At 39.7% G+C, this 22,404-nt stretch overlaps 1 protein-coding gene and 1 long non-coding RNA gene across 11 annotated transcripts in view; one reads left to right on the top strand and one right to left on the bottom strand.

Annotated features, from left to right (window-relative positions):
- LOC134144914 (tropomodulin-2) overlaps positions 1-12,509 on the top strand; it is a 40,859-nt gene extending 28,350 nt beyond the window's left edge. For 3 of the 5 annotated variants that reach the window (XM_062584231.1, XM_062584232.1, XM_062584233.1), the window contains 4 exons: positions 1,105-1,235; positions 1,882-1,989; positions 2,255-2,398; positions 2,729-3,483. In XM_062584231.1, coding sequence (XP_062440215.1) covers positions 1,105-1,235; positions 1,882-1,989; positions 2,255-2,398; positions 2,729-2,914 — 569 coding nt within the window. In that variant the 3' untranslated portion in view covers positions 2,915-3,483. Of the gene's footprint in view, positions 1-1,104; positions 1,236-1,881; positions 1,990-2,254; positions 2,399-2,728; positions 3,484-3,667; positions 7,027-9,764; positions 9,827-12,258 lie in introns of those variants that run through there. The other 2 variants (XM_062584236.1, XM_062584235.1) reach the window with 2 other exon arrangements.
- Positions 1-22,404, bottom strand: part of LOC134144916 (uncharacterized) — a 55,088-nt gene that overhangs the window by 21,266 nt on the left and 11,418 nt on the right. For 2 of the 6 annotated variants that reach the window (XR_009959516.1, XR_009959515.1), the window contains 3 exons: positions 17,133-17,198; positions 12,244-12,353; positions 9,370-9,823 (listed from right to left, as the gene is read on the bottom strand). This is a non-coding gene — a long non-coding RNA (uncharacterized LOC134144916). Of the gene's footprint in view, positions 1-9,369; positions 9,824-12,243; positions 12,354-15,271; positions 15,521-17,132; positions 17,199-22,404 lie in introns of those variants that run through there. The other 4 variants (XR_009959520.1, XR_009959517.1, XR_009959518.1 and 1 more) reach the window with 3 other exon arrangements.

Below are 22,404 nucleotides of genomic sequence, written 5' to 3'. Positions count from 1 at the left end.
AGTTAGGAAAGCTGAAATATTATGCATGCATATGTGAAATCTCTCAGGGAATTAGCAAAAATTAGTTGAGGTACAAGCAAGCAGAGTAAAAGCCAGCTCAAGGTTTACGTATCACTTCATTTTTACCAACAGTATGAGCTTTAAACAATATTTTGATTTTGCTTTGGCCCATGATATGAATTTTTACCCATGGCATTGACCAGAAATGCATAGTACATTGAGACTTGAGCACAAGATTTCAAAATAACTTACTATCTGCAGCACAAAATAAAAAGGTTTAAACATACTTGTGGTCAGTAACATATTCCTTTCTTGCCTCTAGTGGCTTGGGTGGTCAGGGCTTAGAAATTAATCTCCACAACTATATGCCTGGGAATTAGAAGTACTAATTGTGTTCTAAACTATGATTTTTATGCATCTCTAAGAATATTTATAGTTCATAACTGCCAACATTAAAAATTGTATCTCTTTGGAGCAGATATACTCAAAGACTTCATAAATTCTGGTGTTGGCAGACAGGCTTTCTTTTCATTCTTTGATAGTTTTATTATTTAGAAAGTGCAGATGCTGCAATTTTACAAGAGCTAATTGAATTTATAGTAAGGCTGACAGCATCACACCAAAGGAGGAAACTGAGGGGCCTCCTGACTGTGTTCCTTTACATTAGCATAATCTATTTGTGAGGTGCATTTTCTCACTAATGTAACAAGTGTGTTCTGAGGGCACCTTGCTTTGCAGATTTTAGGCTAAGAACACAGCAGCCCTTACAGTATGTTAGATCTTAAATATTAGTCTTAAAAGCTACTTTGGCTCAAATTAGTTGCACTGGCGCTTTCATGCAGAAAGGAGGAATTTTCCTCTTTTCCTGGACAATGCTGCCCAGCCACTGTGACTGCATTCCCAAGTGCCACGCTTCTGGATGCACAGAAGGTGCAGATGGCATGGCAGGAATATAAATCTAATCCTCCTGGTTACAAGTTTTTTGGTTACTATAAACTCTTGCTTGAACACTACAGTACAAACCTAAATGAGAGTTGAAAAGCCAGATCGTTTCTGACAAAGCCTGTTTCTCATGTCAAAATGTAATGAGATCTTGTGTTGCAGATGTGGTCAAAGGTGAAAAGGTGAAGCCTATTTTTGAGGAGCCACCCAACCCAACCAATGTGGAAGCAAGTTTACAAAGAATAAAAGCAAATGATCCTAGTCTCATAGAAGTTAATCTAAACAACATAAAGGTAGATGCTGTGGTTTCATTTCTGTCATCATAGGATGGTTTACTGAAATATTTCCAAAGCCCTTGTCTTTTATCTTCAAATTTGTCCTCTCTTTATTGTATATAGGAAAAGCAGGACACAGGAAAGGACTGTGGAGGGAATTGTTCTAGAGGCTTCAAGGTTATCAGTGCTTGCTATTGAATTAGATACCAATTAAAAGCCCAAGGAGTGATTCCCTCTGGCTGCCTTTCTTTAGTTGCTCATAAAGCAAGATACCTCATGGGCACTACATAATCATCACTGGTCTAATTCAATTAGCCCACACATGCAAATAGAGGAGGGGCTGGGATGTGGAGACTCTGAACAACCAGCAGCAAAATAGGAAAGGAGCTCAGAGATCAGTCACGTGCTTGCACTGGCCTGACCTAATTAGAGGCAGTGCTGACAGACAGAGCATCCTCCCATGGGCCTCCACTGGGTCTCAGAGGGCAGCTAGGAGCGAAGAATGAGTCGTCCACTCTGACATACTCTTAAAAGCACTGAGGATTATAAAATTGCATACTATTGCATGCAGCTATTAATCAATCAGTCTGGTAATAATTAGAATCAGGGTCTACTGATGTGACTCGCTTTCCTTATTACTGGATATATCTTTTTCTTAATGCAGAATATTCCTATTCCAACACTGAAAGAATTTGCAAAAGCTTTGGAAAGCAATACCCACGTGAAGACATTCAGCCTTGCAGCTACTCGAAGCAATGACCCTGTAGCTATTGTAAGTATAAACACTGTTTGGAAAAAAATACCAATTTTCAAGTAGGGCTATGTCTGCTGTAGGATGCATCCTTCATTTTCCCTTGCAAAATTTCCTTGTGACAATGTATATTGGCAGGGTATCTACTCTGTTCCACCTCTATGTTATTCAGAGCCTACTTGTCTCTTCTTTCTTTGTCGGTTCTAAGCTATGTTTTGCAGATTCTCTGTTGCTTCCTGAAGCTTTCAGGAATTTGATTTCATATTCCCTCTTTTTGCGCCCTCAGGCATTCGCAGATATGTTGAAAGTGAACAAAACGCTGAAGAGTCTGAATGTAGAATCCAATTTCATCACTGGGACGGGTATTCTGGCACTGATTGATGCACTAAAAGAGAACGAATCCCTGACAGAGATTAAAATTGACAACCAGGTAAAGAGAGAGCACTGAACCTGCGTCCGCTTTGTTTCCCTTCTAGATAGATTCCATATGTTATCCCAGAGGGTCTGGCAAAGGCAAGGCAGCCTTCGGTGGCTCACTCATTTTGCAGCTCATGTCCTATGCCCATGCAACCAAACAATGGAAAACATCTAAATAAAACTGGTCGAAGCCAAATATAAAACCTAGAGCAAAATCTCCAGAGATGGGATTCTCTGGAGTTTGCAGTATGATACTGGAATATAACACCTCTCTCTCTTTCTCTCTCATTTGAGAATAAATATTTTATTTTCTTTTGGGGACACTGCATCTCATCATCAACAGAGGCAGCAGCTGGGGACAGCTGTAGAGATGGAGATTGCCAAGATGCTGGAAGAAAACTCCAAGATTCTCAAGTTTGGATACCAGTTCACAAAGCAAGGGCCAAGAACAAGGGTGGCAGCAGCTATTACTAAAAACAATGATCTAGGTAAGATGCTACTACATCCACTCATCATTTTTTTCTTGTGAGCCAAGCTCCGACTTGCTTAGACATAGCAATTTCTGCCCATGCATAAGACTGGTTTCTAAATTTGTAACATCCAATCTGCTATATAAAAGGAGTGATATATACCTCCATCACCTCAAGAGTAGAGAATAGCAAATATCTTACTGTGATTAAGAGCCACTATTCTTCTCCTACTTGTGCTGGGAAAGGGAGCCTTTCCCTTGGAGCAGCCAGGCTCCCAGTTGCCCAGTCAGTTGTTGTACACAATAAGTAGAGAGAGCCAACTCTGGCCAGCAAGGGAACCAAAAAGATTTACTTGCCTGAGTGACCAAACACAGGCAAAGACTATAATAAACAAATAAAATAAAAAATAAAGCTTTGCAAGTTCTACCTGAGTAAATGTGATGTATTTTGCCCTACATGCTCAATACACAAAACATAGAGGAGCTGACTGAGCAGGAGTAGCTTACAGCAAAAAATGGACCCTATGTGTTACTAATCAATTCCACTTCAACTGTAGTGTCAAACTGGGATGCCTTCACTGAGGCAAATCCTCACTGGCTTCAGCTTGGGTTTCTCTCTGCAAGAACTGAGATAAAAATTGAGCAAGAATTCACTTCTTTCACTCAGATCCTTTGCTTTAATTTTTAATAGAATGCTTGTAGAAGCCCCTTCATTGTTATTCACGTGACTGGGCGTATAGAGTGCCACTGAGAAAATGCTTAGATTCTCAGAAAAGCCATATTGAACACTCTTCCCTTGTTCTACTGGTGCAGTTCGTAAAAAGCGAGTGGAAGGAGAGCGGCTGTAGCCATGCCGGAGGATGCAAAACCCGACTGGAGGCAGCCAACAACTGCAATCTCAGTGTTCACTGGTCAGAAGGGAAGACACTGGAAAACCATTATAATGGGAGTTGCTCATTTCTGTTAATGTCCCCTTTTAACCTTGAAAATGCAGCCTGATCATTTTTAACTTTCACAGTTAATTGAACTTTTATGAGAAAAATTCATCGTTGGTTTGATATTAATGAAAAAGTTGTTTTACAATATCTGAAGCCAATAAGCAGAATGTTATGGTGTTAGTGAGCATAATATACGGTGACACTGACCTTTATTTTAGACACTTTTTGCCATGTTAAAGTATAATCTTGTGTATGGATAAGGGATGCTCTGCTTAAAAGGAAATTCTAGGGCCAAGTCCTGCAATGCCTTACATTTTTGAATAATCCTAATTTATGTACGTAGTCCTGCTGAATTCAATGTGATGCTCCAGTAATGCCAGTGCAAGGTTGCAGGATCACACCCATGGGCCTCTCTCCTGCTCTCCAACCTGGACAGCAGGAACTCTGTGTTCGACAGAGCCCTGCTACCTTGTGTGGGTCTCTGCCCATCCGTGTCCAAGAGCAGGATCACGCCTAGGTTTGTAAGCATTGTCAAAGCCTACTTGTTTACATAAGATGAGGTTCATTAGGGGGATCATTTCACAATGTTACACTGATTTGTTAACCTTACTCCACAATGGAAGGTAGTATTAGCGTTGCCAATCCTAGATACCTTAAACGTTAGTTTTTTTCTAGTCCAATGAGTTTTTATTTGTGACTAGAATGCACAGTTTACAGCAGTATTTGTTTTGCTTTGAGCCATGTGTTTGACCTTTTTTAGTTCTGGTATTTATGCGCATTTGTTAGTACATAGAACTCAGGACCTTTTAGGTAAAGATTAATTAAATAGTTAATCAAGGACAGCAACTGTGCTACCAGGAAAAAAACAGTAAGAGCGTAGTTGTACCAACTACCTAACTTTCATTTATAGAGACCATTTCAGGTTTGTCCTTGTATCATAAAGCACTTACTTAGGTATTTGCATTAGTACTTAGCTGAATAAGGGCAGATTTAAGCATATGCACAACCGCTTTGCTAAATCAAGGCCTTAACTCAGTTGCTGTACATGTTACTAAGCCAGTGGAAAATACTCGTGAAGCAGCAGCTAACCCCAATGCTCAACAGCATAAAAATTTTAGTAGGAATTTAGTCCATAATGTTTTATTTTATGTATTTCACAGTCCAAAACATTATTTTCTACCACTGCTTTATCACTGCCAACCGTTGTCTCTGATGAACAGCCAGAGGTTCCTTTTGATTAAAATGAAACATACTGCAAGAGTTAAGGGAGACTCTGGTTAGGTGTTTCACTGATCCCTGTGCTTTCAGAAAGCTGCAGGAATTTCCCTGGAGCTAACACGCTCCTGCAAAACACTAGTGTCTTCTCCCAGAGCTGCCTTGCTTCACCCACACTGGTGGCAGCGGGACTCGGAAGGTCAGCGTCACTGCGCTGCACTCCCAACCTAGGGGAGAGCTGTGATCCACTGCACAGCTGGGTACCCAGGCCTAGAAAGCAGGGGAGGCCCAGAAGCAGCTGGCTGGCATACTCCCCCGAGCCTGACATTTTCCTGAGCCTAACAGCAGTGCAATCGAGTGGCAGGAAACCTCCCTCTGTGCCTTTTGAAATGGAAATGAGCAGGTCCAAGGCAGCACTGTTCCTGTGGGATTCTGATCTTCGTAGTTGAGCCCTAACTGAATCATGTACACCTAGATCCAACTTAAAAGTAATTTTCTAAAGTGCTCTGTTGAATTGGAGTCTAAAGTACAGTATCCACAGTTTACCTCCTCAGATTAAGGCTACAACTTTTGCTTCACAAGTGAAAAACACAACACATGAGGGAGTCTTGCTGAGATTTTCCCTAGATCCATGCCAGATTTGCTGTGAAAAGCTTTGCTATTCCATTAAAAAATGTCAAGTTCTGTAACACAGTCATAACTCTGCATGGTCTTAAGTAAACAGCCCTTAAAAGCATGAGGATTACTAGGGTGATAATGGACTTGCAGCATCAAGTCACATGGGTAGAAAAGCCTCATCTCCAAAGCCAAATGATTTTGGATGCTGACAAAATTCAGTGATTAGAATCACACTATCCATATTTTCCTCTTCATTTGTTTGATCCAAGCAGGGAAATCCCAAGTCCCTATGACTGTTTTTTTAATGTATTTTAATGATTTTGTAATTGGTTTTTTTTTTTGTAAGGATGGTGTGTATGTATGTTCAAGGGAAACAAGTGCAATCCATTTCTAGTCTTAATTGCCACCTACAGGGTTGGTATTTGCATGCAGCAGTTTTATAAGGATGGATTGGTTCCATCCACATCAGCTACACAGACCAAGGTAACTGGCTTGGGAAGGCCCAGTGGCTTTCTCTTGCCTTCATCTGCTGTGCTATTTCAGAGGCGCATTTCTCCTAGAGGGAGGATTCCTCAGGCACTAGAGAGCAGGAACTCAAACACTAGCCCCACTATGCACTAGCAGACAGCGCCTGGAGCTTACACCCCTTGGCTGGGCACCTCGGAGGACTGTCTCCTGCCAACACGTGTGAGGCAAGCTCCTAATACCTGGCCCGTTTGTCTGGCCAGCGGGTCCAGCACGGCCACTGCCAGGCCTGCCCAGGGAACATCGCTGTCCTCCCTCTTCTGCACATTCCACACAAGGGCTTGGTCACTATCTGAGCGTCGCAAATCAAATGTTAGGGCAATCTAAGTGTCTGCTCAATACAACAACAACAAATCAGCACCCTTACTGGTGACAACAACGGATTTTCATATAAACTTGAATATAGGATGATTTAGTTGGTTAAAATCCCCGCAACTTACATGAAGAGGGTCAGGATGTGACTAGTTCCTTTTAAAGTTCCACTTTGGAACAACGTCTGTTACACTTCCAACTGAATGGGACACAGGGACATGAGTCCTTTTTTTCTTAAGCAAACATTCAGGAGTAACTTTGTCTACTTTTGCACATTGCTTCTCATGTTGACAGCTTAGGTTTGGTTTGTATTTTTTATACATTTTTTCCATAGAAAAGTTCAACATTGTGCATGTCCTAACATTTTCGTGTATCGTAGTGTGCACTAAGGACAGTATGGTGTACATGTCAAATGCTAGATGAAGGTGTTATCTCCGGAACATAAATAATTGCATGCGCACAGTGTGGTGCATATTACTCAAGAGGAAGGGAATTACCACGCTATGTAACAGTGACTCCCAAACAACGTGGTTTTTCTAAATAAATCTTCATAAAGAATCTTGCTTTCGTGTTTTCTTGTGGTTTTGTGCCTTGAATCAAGCCTCCCTCAGTGCTTGACATCAAATTAAGCAGCTTTCTCCACCATGGCTCTTGCAATTTTCACTTGGTCTGGATCATCTGCAAGGTTTCAGCTTCTCTTTCCCGTACATTGCATGCAGTGGACTAGAGCTTCTAGAATCACTGTTGTGTGCTCACAACAAGGCCCAGGAACAGAATAAACTGGATTCTCTTTCCAGGTTAACAGATTTCCTTGTGATTCTCAAAGGAAGATGCGACAAAAGAGATTTGTATGTTTCTCCAAAAGAAGCTGAATAGGAAGTTAAAATCTCCCATTTTCAAAATATGTCTGTATCTGAGTTACTTTAGATCAGATTTTTATGATGCATCTAGGCATCGAAAGCTGCACAGAAAAAATGATGGGATTTCAGGAATGACTATGCACCAGCTCTCACCAACTGTAATATAAATTTGATTACGTAACATACTGGTTTCTGTCGTTATCATAAAAACCTGGCCCAGTTGTCCAACCCCCTTTCGGGATCTTAGATGCTTTTGAAAATAATGCCCCATATTCCAGGAATAGCTTTTTTTTTTTTTTTTTTAATACATCAGGGTTGTAAAATTAAGTACACAGTAAAAAATGAAGGAGACTGAAAAGCAGAAGTCTTAGTGTAATAAGCTTAATGTTTTCAATAGCTCTGTTTTCAATTTTTACAGCTCTGATAAATTATGTGACAAAGCAGTAATAGATTTATGCAGGCTGCTGTTCTTTTTTGAAGTAAAAAACAAGTGCAATTTATTGCAGTTCCTGCTATTAGAGCTGCAAAGACTACATCTCACGTTCCCTTCATCATTAATTCAGTTTTTCCAGAGAACGAGAAAGAGGGAGAGATTTCACTGTTATGCAAAATTTAGACCCCAATTTACAATTTTGGCTTTGGCATTCGAAAAACAAATATCAGTTGTTCCCACTGAGAATTATCTGTCATCGACGCATCTGCTGTGGTACACAGTAGAGCTGAAAATTTTCCAGTGAAACCAAAAAGATTTTCTAAAAAATGAGCTATTCTCCTTATTCCTTATAAAAATTAATCAGATAATCCATTTTTTGATGTAAGGAGGTTTAATCTAGACCTATTGGTATTTGATGGAGAATGGCCAATATGTGACTTTCTTTCACAGAAGCTTTTATACAATACAGAAACAAAATCCAGTCAGTATCAGTTCTGAAAGGATAACTATTTAGAGAGACGTGATGAAAAAGCATGTGCAGTCATAAGCCTAAAATTGCTATTGTCCAGCCAGGATCTTGCATCCAAATCATTTAGCATAAGCACTACATCAAATTATCCCTCCTCAGCTGCTATTCAGAAAGCCTGCAAAATAGGTTTTCCAGGAGGATCAGGTAGAGAGGGACTGCCCTCTCTTCTCAGCACATAGTGTCTCAGGAATTTTCCATATTACACCTCATTAGATTCTGACACTAAAAATATATACTGATTTCTTCTGATGTATATAGAACTCTACAAACTTCATGGCAATTAAGCACTTTGCCTGTTTAGATATCTTTATAAGTCATCAGTCTATGCCCTTAGGCACCCTAACGAACTTGTTAAGCTGACCCTTAGAACCTATGCCATAGAGAAAAAGAAGTCTACAATGTATATGTGTACATATATATATATATATATATATAGAGAGAGAGAGAGAGAGAGAGAGAGAGAGAGAGAATATGTATATATATTTAAAACTACAACGTATATGGCCAGCTTCTTAAAAAGGAAAGAAATAAGAAATCCCAAACATATTCTCACAGAAGATATGCTCTCTACAAGCCCAGGGAAGTTACCCAAAATATGAACAAATTTGGGAACAGGCAGACAAGTCAAGCAACTAGGAGCCACCTCTGAGAATGCCCAGTCTATTAAAACAGGTCTTTGCACACCAGAGCATGTGCTAATCTACAAATAATTTTCTCCAACTGTTATGGATGAACATAGCTGCCAAGAGGCTTTTACTAAATTTCTGGATTAGGCAAACATACTTTTTTGCATATCACGTTAGCCTTTTCAAGCTCATGTCATGACTGCCTTAATAACTCCTACTTAGCAGTCTTCTTCCCCATCCCACTTCTATCAGGTAAACTTTAACCTGCTTGCTTGCTTGCACTGCTTCGTTCAGTCACCCATAGCTTCTGTCTCAGAATTTAAGTGCAATTCACTTGTGTTACTAATACAAGGGAAGGTAAAAACTGCTACTTTTTTGCAATCTGGATGCAACCTGATGAGGTGCTAAAATAGCCTGGGTTCCCCAACAGAATACCTAAAGGCAAATGCAACTTCCATCATCTGTCTGCCAAGCTGTGAAAACCAAAACATCAGTAAAAAGTCTACACTGTCAGAGTTGGGGGAAAAAACAAAATGCAGGTAGCAAGAAATCAGCATAAGTTCTCACTTATATGGAGACCCCATGCTGCTAACTAGATCTGCCAGCATAAGAAGAGAAGTCATACATTATCCTCAGTTCATTTAGTCTGTATTGCCACCACAGCAATTACCATTCAGAACCAAAAGTAATCAACAAAACTAATTCCAGCAGTGACTGGAATGAAACCTAAATGAACTCAACATGGTATCACTCACTGAGATACAACAGTCTTCCTGTTTGCATTGGGTATCCTTTTTCTATCCTCAATAAACCTCACTTGTAATAAGGCCAGTTGTACTTCTGGTTGTTTGCAGACTTTGCACAGATCATCTTCCAGTTACCATAGGAGCAGTGAAGAACTGTACATCTCATCCTGGTAAGGAGACAGCAACAGAGTGTAAATGCCTGCTTCCAACTTCCATACCTGAGGCTTCTCAGCAAGGCCAACATTTTGCTTTCAACCCTTCTTTCCCCAGCAGATTCACATTCCCTCCTGCCTGCTGACTAAACAAAAGGCACAAGGAAAGAAATCATCTTCCCTGCCCATTTAAATTTTGCCTTTATTTCTTTCAATACTTCAATTCTGAAATCTCACTTTTTGCAATCTACTTTTGCATGCCAAAAAATTGATGAGAGACTTCTCAAGAAAATGAGGAAGTATCTCACAATAAGAGAAGATACATATCTCTGTGTCTCAGTACGTGGTTCTGTTGGGATTTGCAGGGCCTAACATTAAAGGGAGTGGTCATGGGAACTATGTAGCAAAACTCCCAGATCATAATATAAGAGGGAATCCAGCTGCAGAGAAGCTTATAAGGTCACGCACTCCATTTCCTATCCCTAAGCTAGGATATTATTTCTACGTATTTCCTAGTTTTTTCAAACAAAGGAAAAGGGCCCTTCAAAGACTGGTTTTGGTCCTGCACCCCTTTTATTACACGGGTTGTACTGAGGTCACCTGGAATTTTGGCTATGAATGGGATTATGGGCCAAGGACCACAGCTGCTATATCCCACCTTCTCACTCTAAACTTTTATTTTAGGAATCAGATTCTTCTCTTTTTTCTGTTTCTTTTCAGAATTAACATTTCACATATAAACAGCTGAAAAATAGTTCATTTACAGTAAGAGGGCTGATGCTATTTTTACAGTTTCTGAGCATGTCTTCATTTCTTTGCTAATACACTGTGTCTACTCCTCTCCCAAGCCTGAGTGACAGCAGCATAAACACCGGGTGCTCCATATTCTACAAGGAATGCAGGGCCAGTTCCCACGTGAACTGATATGGAGTGACAGTGTCACTGTAGCAAGCTGAATTTACCGCTGGCCCATTATCTCCTGCTTCTACCATGCAAAAAGTCCATTGATTTTGTTCTCTTGATATATCTACTCAAAAGTCAGATGTTCTCAATTTAGGCTGATATACCAGACAGGCAGTTCCAAGAAACAGAGGTGCAAGTTGACTACATTTTCTGCTATATTGAAGTATTTTTGATCTGTTTCTTTGTGTGCACACTCCTCTAGATGCAGCCAGAGGCTCTGCATTCTGCATCCAAAGTCAAACTGCTGCCAAACCTGCAGAAGGCTGGCAACAAAATGCAGTTTGGGGAGAGCACTCACTGCTGGGGAGAGAGGCACTCTGCTGGGGGTGAGGGAACATTGGACAGCAATCACTAAAACATGCAACTCTCATAAATGAATATTGACTTTTTAACCATTTTATTAGATGTCAGCTTTTGCACATTAAACACAATAATAACCAAGAAAGCTCTGTCATTCTAACCTCTGTTCAAACTTAGATGAACATTTGATACAGATCAAGCAAAGGAGTATGATAAATGGCCCTTGAGGTTTACTATTTGAGGAAGAGGAGGAGAGGAAAAATAAACCACAGAATTGTGCTTAGATGGTTCCCAGCCTCAGTGAAGTATTTAAATATTCATGCTTCTCGTGTCCATTCCAGTAGAGCAAATGAGCACAAACAAAAGAAGCATGAGGGGCCTCCCTCAATGAGGGTCTGTTTGCTTCTTATAGCCAGCTGCCTGACTTAATATATTGAGTCTGACATTAGGTAGACTCGTTAAATGTGCAAGGCATCCCTCAGATAAAGCAACCACATCTATTGTTTTGCTCTCTGATCTTTTATGATAATGAATGCATTGATGATATATTGAACAACAGAAGCTGGAATCAACAATTCATACTACAAATTGTTTGTTGTTTCCCACCTGCCACCACAGGTGCAGGTCACTTCTAAACATTGCTTGGACTCTCAGTCAATCTATGCTGGTGAACATTACATGTAAGAACTACCCAGACTCGACAATCTTACACTAACTCAGTCTCTTGTCCACGAGAAGGTTGTATACTCATCAAGTATCTAAAACAGCATTAGGAGCTGTCAGATAATCGCACTGCAGCCCAGCCCACACAGCCCCTGGCAGCAGCCTTTGCCCACTAGGCGGCACAGTTGCTCTATGCCATTGCGGTATTTTTCTGCATGCTTTCAGGCTGTTTGAATAAAAATACATATCATTAAATGTGTCAAGCCCACCTAAAATTAAAGATACCCCCTCAAAATAATTGCCTTTAAGTTTTGATGCTCAGAACAGATTGCTACGTGGCTGCTGTTCCAGCGCAAGCTCTCCCTCCGCTTCACACTTCATGCACTCTAGTTGAAGCAGCTAATTACTGTGGTATTTTCTTAAATGCACAGTCTAAGACTGGAATAAAGTCAAGAACACCTTTTATGAAGTGAGATTTAGTTATCTCACATTTTAGTTGTTCTCCTTACCATGTTTTTACGCAGAGCACAGTATCTCATACATGGAGGAGAATAACACAGTGCATCACCGAAGGGAAACGACACTTTGATTGCTGTGATCAGATCAAAGTGCTCAGCAGCTGCAACAGAACCAGACAGCAGCGACGTAAGCAGTTATGCCACCTGCCGAAAGCTTCAGTCCCTTCCAGCATTACTCAGAGTTTGAAAGATCATTTCTATGATGAGAAAGCAACTGAAGCTTTAAATGAAAATAAATGATGACATTTAAATAAAAATGCCTTGGTTTCCTTTTGTTGCACATTTTTCACTAAAAACTGGATACAGCTATATGTAATATCTTTATGTTTTCCTATTCTCATAGGCACAAAAATAGAAAATACAGGTTAAGAATTTCCTGTCACTCTTTTGAGACACTCAATCTGACTCCGTAATTAAACGAGCAAGTCAGAACTCTATGTTAGTTTTAGTATTTGAAAAATGGAAAGCATTCTCTTTCAGAAATGGCAGGATCCTGTATGTCCTGAAGCCAGCTGGGACACAAACCAGTGCATGGCCAGCACCAACAGAAGCAATTCCCAGAAGCACCAGCTGAAGTACCTGCTATTACTGTGAGGAACTCACTGGGCTGCGTTGCTAGATTGGAGACAGAATGAATCACTGTAAGAACATCCAAGGAGAAGCCCTAGGTGCTGAGGAAGACATGAGCAGGCTTGTCAAAAACGACTTGTAAAAAGTCGTACCCTGGCCACATGAGCAGGACACATCACTTAGGCACACCAGAGGAGCTTTCAGAGCATTGGCACCAGTGTTTTAGATCCTTTTCCAGTGTTCACCTTGACTCCAACCATTCACTGCCCTTGGAACTTAACCAAGGAGTTCTCAGTAGGCTAATTCACTTGCAGATGGGTAAATTAGGGCCAAACTAATCAACCCCCTGGATGACCCATCAAATCTCCTCCCCTGAATACAGCTTCTCTGAAATAAGAGAGAAATTTACCTCAGAAACAATTTAGATACTACAAAGGCACATAAGGTAAAACTCATCCCATGTCTGAGCAATCTGGGCTCCACATAACCAGAATCTAATCTAATAACCCTCCAAGTTAGCACGCACCTTTTAACTGGTGTCCATGTTTGACCATGTCCAACCTGGGGTAACATATGCTGATACTGCCTAAGGAGAATGCATCTACCTTTAAGCGTTTACAATAAACACTACTACTGGGTGAACTCATACATGGAAATCCTCTCTTATCTGCTGCACTGGATAGGAGCAGTTTCTAAATTGTTTAGTAGAGCCAAAGCAAGCAGCAAACTACTGCTCATTCTCTCATTCTTTCCTGTTCATTGTCACCAAATGGTGATTAATTCATGGAGTTTTAACAGAGGACGCACATGTACTGCATTGCAAATGCCACAGTCACCTACTACTAATTAACATCAATGTATTGCAAAGCTAAATGATGAAGTTAGCTCAGCAAATTTTACAAGTGACAAGAACAAGAGCTCTGAAATAAATGTTGGCATTCAGTGGGCTTCCTTGTATAGTACAGCTCTGGGCTATCTTACCATTGCATGGCGTAGATTAGTATTGGCTGCTGCTTTCCCAGGGACAGAGCACAGCAGGTCTGTCTCAAGCAAAGAAATAGCAAGAGGACAAACAAGTTACTTATGAATAACCGAAGAGGAAGAGGAGTCAGGAAGGGATTTGGCCCTCACTGAATGTGTGGCCCTCACTGTAAACTCACTAAGATTTTTTGCAAAGCAGTAGAACAAATAAAGAACATCAAAAATTAAAAATAGTTTTGGGGTGATGTATCTTCATTTTTGACCGAAAATTTTTGAAGTATTTAAACACTGACTACTGTAAGCATCCTTCACATATTATAGAGGCAGATGCTGAGGCACAGATTCATTAAATACTTTTATCCCATTCACCAGAGGAAATGCTAAGAAGAGAAGTCACCTGCATGTTCCATGTAGGGCCTGATGCATTTCCCTGTCAATCAAGATTTGTCTGCTGGTCACCCATTTGTTTCCAGTGCAGCTCATTGGGGCTGCAGTAATATTTCTCCGCTGGTCACCTGTTTGTTTCCAGTGCAGCTCATTGGGGCTGCAGTAATATTTCTCCTTCCCCCCTGATCTCTGCTGTGAGTCACCAAAGCCTTTACTCCCTGTCTGGGTAGAAGGACAGAGCAGCATCACCCTCTTTGAACGCACGCAGCCAGGCACCCAAGCAGAGCAGAACAGGGAGCAGGAGGAGCATGACTCATGCTGGAGCAAACAGGGGCAGCACTGCCATAGCAACAGCACTTTTAACCATTGTATTACTCAGACTACGTAACTTTTAATTAACGGTCTGCTTCTTTTTCTGTTTTCCCACAGTCTTAACATTTACCTCATTCCCTGCAAACTACTTAAAAACTTCAAAATGGGTAGTAATCATCAGAAACTAAAGCAGTCCAAATAGCACAAGGGAGAAAGCCACTGAGCTTTGGGAAACCATGCTGAAGTGGGACCAGCCTTGGACCACTAGCCTAACTACTGCCTCAAAGGAGGGAAGTGCCCACCCGATGGATGCCAAGAAGATCTGCCTTGTGCCTTTATGCTCATCCCTAAAATACTAGAGATTCACACCCAGCCCCAGATCAGCCTCTGGCATTCTGAAAATGCCTTCAGCATCAGGGTAAGGAAGGAAAATAAAGCAGAAAATAAACTTGGGAAAGAAAGCTCCCCTAATGTTTTCTCCATTGTGTCATTGACAGGGAAGGAAGAGGTCAGGGTGTGCTCACTCTCCTCTCAGTAGAAGATTTAAGACTTACCAGAAGTAAGTTTACCCTTTCTGATAAATTAAAAGTAGGCTACTAACCTTTAGGAATTTAAAGATCAATGGCTGGAAATCACTTTAGAATACAGAGTTTGAAAATGAAGACTCAGTGGGAGATATTTTTTTGGTTCAGGATTCAGTGAAGGTCTATACAAATGATCATTCAGGAAAAGAAATGCAAAATGCAAATCAGAAACAGAAAATGAGAAAGACCTTGTACATATTTTTATTTTTTAGCAATGACAGTTTCAAAATATATAGTCAAGAAAATTCTAGTTATAAAGGGGAAAGTTCTCTTTGGGCTACACAAGAAAACAGAGTGGATGAGAACAGATTTTTTTTTTTTAGGAAAGAGAATAAGCAAGTCTGGAGAAGATACTCCACAGTAGCATGAGTACTAAAGGTATCTACTTTTAAAAGGAACTGCAGCTCACTAACAGATCAGTTTTTGAAGGGCTTCTAGAGAAAAGAAAAAAATCTTGTCTAGAGGAGACAAGAAAACAAAATATCGACATACTTTTTTAAAAGTTAAAACAAGATGCAACTTATTTGTTTGCTTTTTATGTTATGAAAACCTGCATTCTCACAGGCCTGATTTAAGCTATTATTGATTCATGCCTAAATCGCTGTATGTCCAGAACAGCACATACCCATTGTAACCACTCAAAATTGTTCCGCTAGGTCATTTTCTTCTAGTATAGCTGAATGGAGCAGCAACACTACTCACTTTGAGTACATGGTCTTTGCACAGATACTATCTCCAGCTTTTTTTAGAATTGGTTCCAGAGTGATGACTATTCTCAACAACTAAAAAAAGTATTAATCTGTTCTTAATCACAAAGTTATTACATACGCCACACCACACACATATAGTCTCTGAAGCTCATCTCATCCACAAATGGTCAGACGCAGTACTAAAAAGAGAAGTTTCCAGTCATATTACAGAGCCCAGTTCTCCTCACTAGTCCTCTAAACTTCATTTCCAGTTAATATATGCTGCACTCAACCATTTTCATACTGCTAAGGAAAGGGCACCAGATCTGCTAGCAGCACTGTCGTGAGAACCCGTTTTTCCTTTAACTAAAAGTACTCAAGTTGATCTCTATTTTACCCATGTATAAAATACAGATTTAAAATAAATAGAACCGCTAATATATACCAGGCATGCAATAAGATGCAGAAGAATAAAACCAGCTTTTTCCCTCTATTGCCTGATGCCCACAATAAAAAGGATTTGCAGTGTATAGGCAGATTACCAACAGTCATTCAGTATGGGAGGATAACACTACAATTCTGTTGCTTCCAAGACTTTATAATTTGACTTCAAGGCTCATTTTTTGAAGAGCTCTTTTCTCTTAATGCAGATAGCACAAAAGAAAAGACTCTTCTCCAGATACAGTCAAGCCTTTAGCTAAATACTCTGGCTTGTATAGAGCTCCCTATTTTAAAACTGAGCATGATTTAGTGATGTAAACCACCCTCTCTATGCGACTGCTCAGATGTAGTTTACGTTTGTCTCCCAGAAAACACTAAGCCAAGTTCAGCAAGACCTATACGTCTTGGTAGGGCCAAATGGTTGACTGTCCAACAGAAATTCCTGAGGACAGTCTAAAGAGCTGAGGACACATTTTGGCACAAAGAAGAATAAGGACATATTATTCTTCCAAAACATTGCCTTCTCTTGAATGGGAGTTACAGAGGTAAAACCTGTCTAGGAGTAGATGAAAAATATGACTAACAAAATGTCCTCTTTGGTGAGATGGCATTTTCTTGTCCTTCACTTCAGGACTGAGATCTAACAGGGTGTGATGTTAACAAGGCAGAAGTAACCATCTTACAAGTACTGTTGCTAGGATGACACATAGAAGATCAAACTTATTTTTCAGAATGACCAGTCCAGTTGTAATAAACTTGCATTCTTTCCACAAAGGATAATGCTGCTTGTCATTTTTTTTCCTAAGATAGCATCGATCAGACTTCTTGCATTTAAAGATTAATTTATAGGAAACACAGCAAATCAGAAAATGCTTTATAATTCTCAGAGACAGTTCTGCAATCAGCAACTGCTTACCTTTTAATCAAAGGCTACACAGCACAATAGACCTCATCTTTCCAACTGTGGCACGTGCAGTTTGATCTGAAAGTAAAGCAGAGGAGGCAGTGCTGCATCAGTGCATTCGCTGGCCTGGGAGCACAGCATCGGGCCTGGGGGATGAGGAGAGGGACTCTCAGAGAGATTCTACCCAAGATGCATCACCTTTCTTTTGCCCAGCATCTAGTTTCCTTTAATGTCTATTCTGAGCACAGTGTATTATGGCAACATTAGCTGCTGCTAATGGTGCAGGTGCTAACAGACCCTCTGCCCCAGGATCCCAAGCACCCCACTATTGTGGTACTTGCAATGGATAATTTAAATAGTCATCCAGTACCAGGGGATGGATACCTTCAAATTTTGAGAAGAATCATGCTTCTAATTTTAATTCACATAGATTTGAAAGATTTCTGACTTTGGTGATTTACATAATAGATAAATCACTATTCACGTTCTTGTTAGGAGATAAAATACAAAATTTGGTAGAAACTGATACAGTTTATCGCAACAGACTGGCACAAGTCTCCCTGAATTTCAGTATAAACATTAACTGTTAGCTATGAGGAGAGACTGAGCTTCTCTATATAATGATACAGCTGAAATAATAGTAACGTCATTCCCAAACCAGATGTAACCATCTAAAAGAATGTGACCTGCAGGAAAGATGGAGGGAGATAGAGTGCTCTACTAGGAAATGCTACTACTCTGCTTAAGGTTTTAGTCTAGAAAGAAATGTGAGAAGGACCAGAGCGTCTGAGAATAAAAGTACCAAGCAAGCCAACATGGATATATTAACATAATAGCTGCCACTATGGCAGCTATTGATGGACCTTCAGTGAAACTAAAAGTAGATTTTGTACACAGATGTGAGATGTTGACAACAGATGACAAGCAGAAATTCTTGCAAGGAAGATCATACCTGCAGGCAAACACATTCATTCTGACAATTCTAGACTAGTGATTCTAGCTAGAGAAGTGAGTAATTGACCAGTATGGCATTACACTGTCCTTTGCAGAGAAATACATTTCAGTGTAATCACTTTTAGAAAAGTAAAGGTCAGTGGGTATCCTAGTCTTTAATCTCTACAAGCTTTGAAATGTGACTCTTGAATACATATTCTACTTGGTTTACGTGTTCGCAGGATTTAATATTCAACACAGAAGCCTCTCTGTTTACACAGGCAGGTGAGGAGTTGGTGATGAAAAAACAGAGCTACACAATTTTAGAAAATGGACCTAAGGATATAGCCCAAATGAGGATGAGTAATGATAGCTACTTCCTCAGATGTACGTCAAAAACAACCATCATTAAGAGACTTGGACAGTTAAGATTTGCCATGCTGTTAGCTTTTAAATTATTCAAGGGCAGAAAGAGTTATGATTCATAAAGAGGCTTTTAAGAAGATGAGTCTAAGCCCCTGCACTGGATCTTCCCAGGCAGTGCTCTCATTGTAGCCCAGATAATCACTTGGGTCAATTAAAAACTACAAAACTAGCTCTAATGCTTGCATGTGCATTCGTAACAGCTGTTTGTATTTTATAGAGCCTAGCAGCCGCAGCTGAATGGAAGGCCTCAGTGTGCTGTGGAGGGCATAAATACATAGCAAAAGTACTTCTGTGCCAGAGAGATTATATTCTGCCTTCTCCAGTAAGTGCAATGACCTCAAACCTAAGAGCCTCATTAAAGCAATGAAGCTAGATGGGATCAACCCAGGTCTGACTGACTCCCATGGGATCCTATCCAGCCTCTACAGCAGAGCAAGGAGGACTCATCTCCTAGTACTAGTCCACTGTCCTACACATAAACCCTGCTTTGGTCTTGGATGCCTTCCCCGCAGAAACGCCATATAGCCAAGAAGCCCTGTCACAGCCACCAAGCTAGAACTCAAAGATAAAGTTGCAATTTTACTGGGGAAAAAGGTCTGCCTGAAAGCACTTGGTTTCTTTGTTTCGACTTTCAATGTAAATACCAAATCAAAACACCTGGTCAATAAACATTGGATAAAGTCCTTTCAAAAGGTAAAAAGGAGGAAAAAAACTACTAGTTTACAAAAGCTGAAAACTGCTGCTTTTCAGGATTCTTACTGAGGAGCTTAAGAACTTCCTATATATTTATGGTGTGTATTATAAAAAGAATTCAAAAACCAATAACCGGATTCTGCTATCTTTTTCAACAGAAGCATTTAAAGCATTTCCAAAAGGTCGTCTGTTGAAAGTGCTTTCTGACTGATACTTTGAAACAAGTCTAATAGCTGCAAACACTATGAATTGAAAAGGTCACTGCCTAATCCAATCTCAGTGATTACCATTATTTTTCTCTGCAATTATGACTATATTAAAATAATGATCCCAATTCACTGGACGATTAAACATTTCTATTAATGTTACTTCAGTAAAACACAGTACAAGCTGAAAGATCTTTCATAATCAAGCATCAAAGTGCTGTTTACAATGCCTTTCCCTTCAAGTAGGTTTATTTTGCTATTAAAAAAAATCTATTTCTTGCTCAAAACCAGCTTTTTGTTCATCAAAGCTGCAAAACAGACTTCTCATTTTAGTACCTAATTCAGAGCCAGCATCTCAAAAGCAATGCTGAACATTATCTTCCTGCCTGCTAATTTTAATGCACTCACCATTGCCCTAGGAAGAATATAATTGCTTAATATAGGGGTTCTCATGCTGTTTGAGTCATTTGCACTAATATTAGCTGCAATTACTACATGTGCTCAATTAGGCATGAAAAAACCCTACAACTTGAAAAAAATTATGCGCTCAGACCCACTGGAGATCCACAGTCATTTTACCTTTTTGTGAGAACCATGATTTTAACAGGTTCTTTTCCTGATTTTTCTTAGCTAATGCAATGTATTTCTCCCCAGCTCTTACCTGGGCTGATCACATAAGCAAACTTTTCCCTCAGTTGATAAGGTAATTAATATGGAATACCCTACACAAAAAAGTTCCTTTTTCTTCATTACTCTGCGCTCAAAGTTAAACTTATCACACTAATCAGTCATGTGAGTAAGCAGAAATACACTGATTGTATGAAATCTTACTTTTAATGAAGGAAAATTAATCTCTTTCTTGTGACAGACATAATTGACTTAGTAATTAATGAAAATAGATGGAAACTGGGTCACTTTTAACAGTTAAGAAATTAATATGGTCAGCACATCCTGTTTTTCCAACTCATGGATTAAATACCGCCAATCAACAATCTGCCCAACCGAATCTATATGGCTAAATACATGGAATTGGGTTGAGTAAAAAGAAAAACTGTCTTTTAGGATCTCTTTTCAGGAATCACCTCTTATTATGCTGCAGAAGAGGACAAAGGTAACAATAAGGTCTCAATGTCAGTTTAATCCCTCAGGATTCACATAAGCCCAGGATCAAATCATGGTAATAACCAAATTTTTCTCTGGTACACAAAGTCAGCGGAATTTTTACAAGAAATCTGGGTCTCGCAGACTCCTTTTATTCTAATCCTAACAAGTGCCTAAAGCCTTCAAGCTTTTGTTCCCAGCTACAGAACTGTGGAGGCAAGTTCCATGTTTATATACATGCTAGGTCAAGACAGCTTGTGATGATTTTGCTTTTCGGATGGATTCCCATATTCCCTGCTCTGTCTCCTTAACCTACTGTTTTCTTTTTTCATGCGGCATGCTCTTCTAGAAGAAGTTGAGTGATGCTATAATACATATAAAATAAGAAGCAAAGGCATATCTTGGTGATGTCGTGTTAGTGATCAAACAGCAACTTTTGATGGAGAAAAATATCCTGCCAGCTGTAACCAGTATGGATAGTTTACAAGCAGGTAAGCTTCAAAGTGTTTATCTAATTTTGCAAGAAAAGTACATAAAAGTCAAGCTGGATACTAAATTCTAATCAATTCCATGAAACAAAATTCCTAATGAAACAAAACTATTAGGGATGATCACCAGGAAAGAGAAAATTAATTCCAAGAAATAGAAGATACCTTTTCAAGTCTACTAACCTCTTTTGCAACAAGGAGTTAGGAAATTAATTTAGGGCAGCTTGAAAGAATTGCTTAACCGGAAAGAAGAGGAGAGGCAAGTTACAGCAACTCTGTATGACTAACAACACAATGGATGTTTGCATAAAGTGTATTTGGGCCCTTTCAGTCAATTCCTCCCATTGGTTCTCTATTTTGGAAATACCCATTCAGTCGCTGAGAGTGACAGGACCCTCGCAGGATAAAGTAGGTCTCACATATAGCTCTATTCAGGTGAATTAGCTGATTGTGACAGTTTGGTCTGTAATTCTTCCCTTCCATCAGGTTCACGGCCAGAAGTGGAGTTCATCTCAGGAAAACGCAAATCCCTGGTGCCAAAGAATAAAGTGGCAGATTGGAACAGTCTATTTTAGAAAAGAGCTGCCATGTCTAGTTAGTATTATAAACAGATTCACTACACAGCAACAAATGACCTTGGAAACAAAAGCCAAAAGTAACTGAGGATTTCAGCCAGGAAAGGGAAGAAAAAGAGAAGTCACATCTTTTCTGCAGTAGATTTCAGGTACTCAGAATTCGTATTTTATTATCTTCTCCAGTTTGCATCCTTAATTTCCTTTCAAATAATCTTTTTAAGAACCCAAGATGCTAGTATAAGTAATGTTCTGTATCACCAGATTCGAAATTCAAGAGGAGAAAAGATTGCTTGATGTTAGCAGCAAGCAAATCAATGGGTCCCTATTTCAGTTCAGATTTCACCATCTCACATCATCTTCTGTAACCATACTGCAGCTAAACTCTGCAGAAAATAGTAATCACTACAGGAAGCTTTCATATAAATTGGTAAACCACAGCACCTGCCAAAGGTAAAAAACACATCTTTTTTTTAAATAGAAGCCAGAGGAAGCACATTTCTAGTTTATTTTCCTTTACTCATTGCTGTGTTTTACAGCCACTTCATAAAACATCCTCAATTCACCACACCAACCAAGCAGAACAGTTTAGTTTCTTTAGTCTCATTCTTTTCTCACTTTCTCAAAAGTACCAGCTGATAGAAATATGAATCTTAATAATGAAGCTACCAACTGTTTATTCCTTTCTAACTGATTAACCTAGCACTCCTATTTACCACTCTCTCTACTCTATTCTACTGCTATGTTTGCCTATTGTTTCAGTATAAAAATCAACCTGATATAGTCATGGGTGTTTCAGCATATATTCAGCACTGTTATAGCACAAGGTTATCATAGCATTGTTCAGATTATCTGTCTACCAAGA

Source organism: Rhea pennata, chromosome 10, assembly GCF_028389875.1.
Source record: "Rhea pennata isolate bPtePen1 chromosome 10, bPtePen1.pri, whole genome shotgun sequence".
In the NCBI taxonomy this organism is placed as follows: domain Eukaryota; kingdom Metazoa; phylum Chordata; class Aves; order Rheiformes; family Rheidae; genus Rhea; species Rhea pennata.
Note: the sequence above shows the minus strand (reverse complement) of the source record. Positions and strands in the feature narration are given on the sequence as shown.